Consider the following 3,108-nt stretch of genomic DNA (forward strand, 5'->3'; position numbering starts at 1 on the left):
CTCTCTCTGAGTCAAAGCACACGCAGATCCCACTAATAAATAATCTTAATTCTACGCCCATCTACGAATAATACACGGAGATTATGTTGACCTACCATCTAATGTAATCATGATCCGGCGTTGAGATTTCTCGATGCCTCGTGATTGGGGAAAATGTTATGATGATGATGAAAGGGTCTACTAAAGCATACGGTCGTACCTGCTTTGTGGAAGAGGGCGCCTCCCTTTGGTGATGCCATCACGAGAGAGGAGTTGTGATCGTAGCCGTCCGATGATAAAGTACCCTTTGACTTCATCTTCGGTCCCCACTCACCATGAATAAATGTAACCCCCTTCTCGGCTTCTTCCCAGCTCTGGGACGCTTCTTCTTCTCCTGCCTTCTCTCATGGTGGTGGTTTAGGGTTTGGTGTCGGAGGTGTGACGATGGCGGTAGATCTGATGGGGTATGGGAAGATGGACGAGCAGATGGCGATCCAGGAGGCGGCCACCGCGGGGCTCCGCTCCATGGAGCACCTCATCTTCCAGCTCTCCCACCGCCACCAGTCGCCGCAGCTCGACTGCCGCGAGATCACTGACCTTACCGTCTCCAAGTTCAAGAAGGTCATATCCATCCTCAACCGCACGGGCCACGCCCGCTTCCGCCGCGGCCCCGCCGGGCCGCCGACGGAGAACCCGCCTCCGCGAGCGCCGCTGGCCCTGACCCTCCCACCGGCCAAGCCGCCCCGGCACCTGGCCCCGCCGCCGCCGCCGCCTCCCCCTCCGCCGCCGCAGGCCTTGACCCTCGACTTCACGAAGCCGGTCGCCATCGGCGGGCGGAGCGAGGCCACCGGCAGCAAGTACACGACGGAGAGCTTCAGCATCTCGACGACGATGACGTCCGCGACGTCGTCGTTCATGTCGTCCATCACCGGAGACGGCAGCGTCTCCAACGGCAAGATCGTATCCTCCTCCTTCCTCCCCGCCTCCTCCGGCAAGCCTCCGCTCTCCTCCTCCTCCTTCAAAAAGAAGTGCCACGAGCACGCTCACTCCGAGCTCGTCGCCGGAAAGTACGCCGTCCCCGGCGGCCGCTGCCACTGCTCCAAGCGAAAGTAAGGAAACTAAACGAAACCCCCTTCCGATCACCCCTTGACCGTTATTCTGAAACAACCAAACGCCTTTGAGCAGGAAATCTCGGGTCAAAAGGACGATACGGGTGCCGGCGATAAGCTCGAAGACGGCCGATATCCCACCCGACGAGTACTCCTGGCGCAAGTACGGGCAAAAGCCCATCAAGGGCTCCCCCTACCCGCGGTAAGCATCACCTCCTCCTCGCTTCGCTTCCGACCGTCCGATCCGATCCAGATCGTGCGGCTAATCGCTCTCTTCCTTCTCCACCGCAGGGGCTACTACAAGTGCAGCAGCGTGAGGGGGTGCCCTGCGCGGAAGCACGTGGAGCGAGCGCCCGACGACCCCACGATGCTGATCGTCACCTACGAGGGCGAGCACTACCACAACCGCGGCGCCGCCGTCGCCGCGCCTGCAGAGCCATCCGACGTCCCCATGGCCGCCGTCTGACGCCTCACATCCCTCCTCTAGTCTTCTTCTCCCGCCTCCCCTTTTTATTTTCCCCTTTTGTTTTATCTCCCCTTATTTCCCGATCTCCCGCTACTGTAAAAAAAGGGAAAAAAAATCGCGAAAAAAGAAAAGAATATTCCAGAAATTTGACCGCACTCCGAGGGGAGGCGCAGTGGAGTGGAGTGAGTTGATCTTTAAAAAGCGTGCATCGATCTCGTGGTAAGCTTAAAATTGTTGCGTGCATGTCAAAGATGCTCTCTGCCTTCCCACCTCCATCGGTCATGCTGTATCCACTACTCAATTCTATCGCTGAGCAGCTGAAGGCTGCCATCCTTGGATGGTGTGTGAGGCGCATCTCCTGTGGACTGGCTGCAATATGGGCAGTGGTCGAGGCTAAAGCAGTGATAGTTTTGGATGTTTGCTCCGCTACTTTCTATTGCTTTTGCAGTATGTACATACCTATATCCCCATCAAAAATCTGTGGAAATTTCATGAGATATCACTCTAGAACTGTCTTCTTGCAAGATGAAAAATGGGTGCCTGCGACTTCACATGCTCATTAGTTCTGGTCAATGATGCAGGTGGTGGGAACGCATGAGACAGATATATAGTCTCTGCCGATCTTTTGATTCTTGAGGGATGTGAATTAGAACAGTGGTTTTCGGATGCCGTCATCTGCTTAGATTGCTTGCATTGCAGGAATGTTACGACTTGTGGGGAAGAGAGTGTAAAGGAGGGGGATGGTTTGAATTAAACAGCTTGGGAGGTGAAGGTTTCACCTTTATTTTACGTCGATTGAGGTACCACAAGCAGGAGGAGGAGCACGAGAAATGTGGGTGGGAGAATCTGGAGCACCAGATTTTATTGTGGAGTGTGCATCTGTCCAATGGATCATCATCACTTTTATTAGTGGGATGTGACCTGTCCCATAAGCTGTTGTGGAAGATGAGTTGACTTGGGCTGGTGCAGATGGAGGTGACAGACAGCAACCCATGCCACACAAAGTTGGATGCCTGCCTGGTTCTCTCTCCACTAGATTTGTGTGATATGCTCTTTTTACTGCATTCCAACATGAATATTACTCCCAGTGGGCAAAGATGGTGGTGGTGGTGGTGGAACAATGTGTGCGATTGGCCATACAGTCCTTCCCATCTCAATTTGAGTATCAGATTTGGTGATTGGCCCCACATTGCATTAGATATTTATGTCAATCATCAAGTGATGGAATATTTCTCCAAAGGAGATGTAATTATTTGTTTTTTCTTAAAATAAATTATTATTTTTAAAATAATTATAGATCAATTTTTTTATTATAAAAAAGGATAAAATAAATTTGACTCTCGATTTAATTATTAACAAGTCAGTCAATCGATGACACCATTATTATACTCTCTTAGATAATATAAGAGTTAAATTATTAATAAATTAAATATATTTGAGATAATGATTCATTTAAATAATAATAATAATAATCAAACTATGGTAAATTAGATGCTTGCCGAGATAGTAACTATCTTATCGGGGAAAGAAAAGGAAGATCGATCAACCCATTCA

The 3,108-nt window shown here is 50.6% G+C and overlaps 1 protein-coding gene across 1 annotated transcript; it reads left to right on the forward strand.

Annotated features, from left to right (window-relative positions):
- The first annotated feature begins 340 nt into the window (after positions 1–340).
- LOC103983961 (probable WRKY transcription factor 17) lies at positions 341–2,051 on the forward strand. Its single transcript, XM_009401324.3, has 3 exons — positions 341–1,088; positions 1,165–1,290; positions 1,380–2,051. The coding sequence occupies exons 1-3, from the start codon at positions 424–426 to the stop codon at positions 1,552–1,554; spliced, it is 966 nt and encodes a 321-aa protein (XP_009399599.2). The 5' UTR covers positions 341–423; the 3' UTR covers positions 1,555–2,051.
- The last annotated feature ends 1,057 nt before the right edge of the window (positions 2,052–3,108 follow it).

This window comes from Musa acuminata, chromosome BXJ2-5, assembly GCF_036884655.1.
Source record: "Musa acuminata AAA Group cultivar baxijiao chromosome BXJ2-5, Cavendish_Baxijiao_AAA, whole genome shotgun sequence".
Taxonomy (NCBI): domain Eukaryota; kingdom Viridiplantae; phylum Streptophyta; class Magnoliopsida; order Zingiberales; family Musaceae; genus Musa; species Musa acuminata.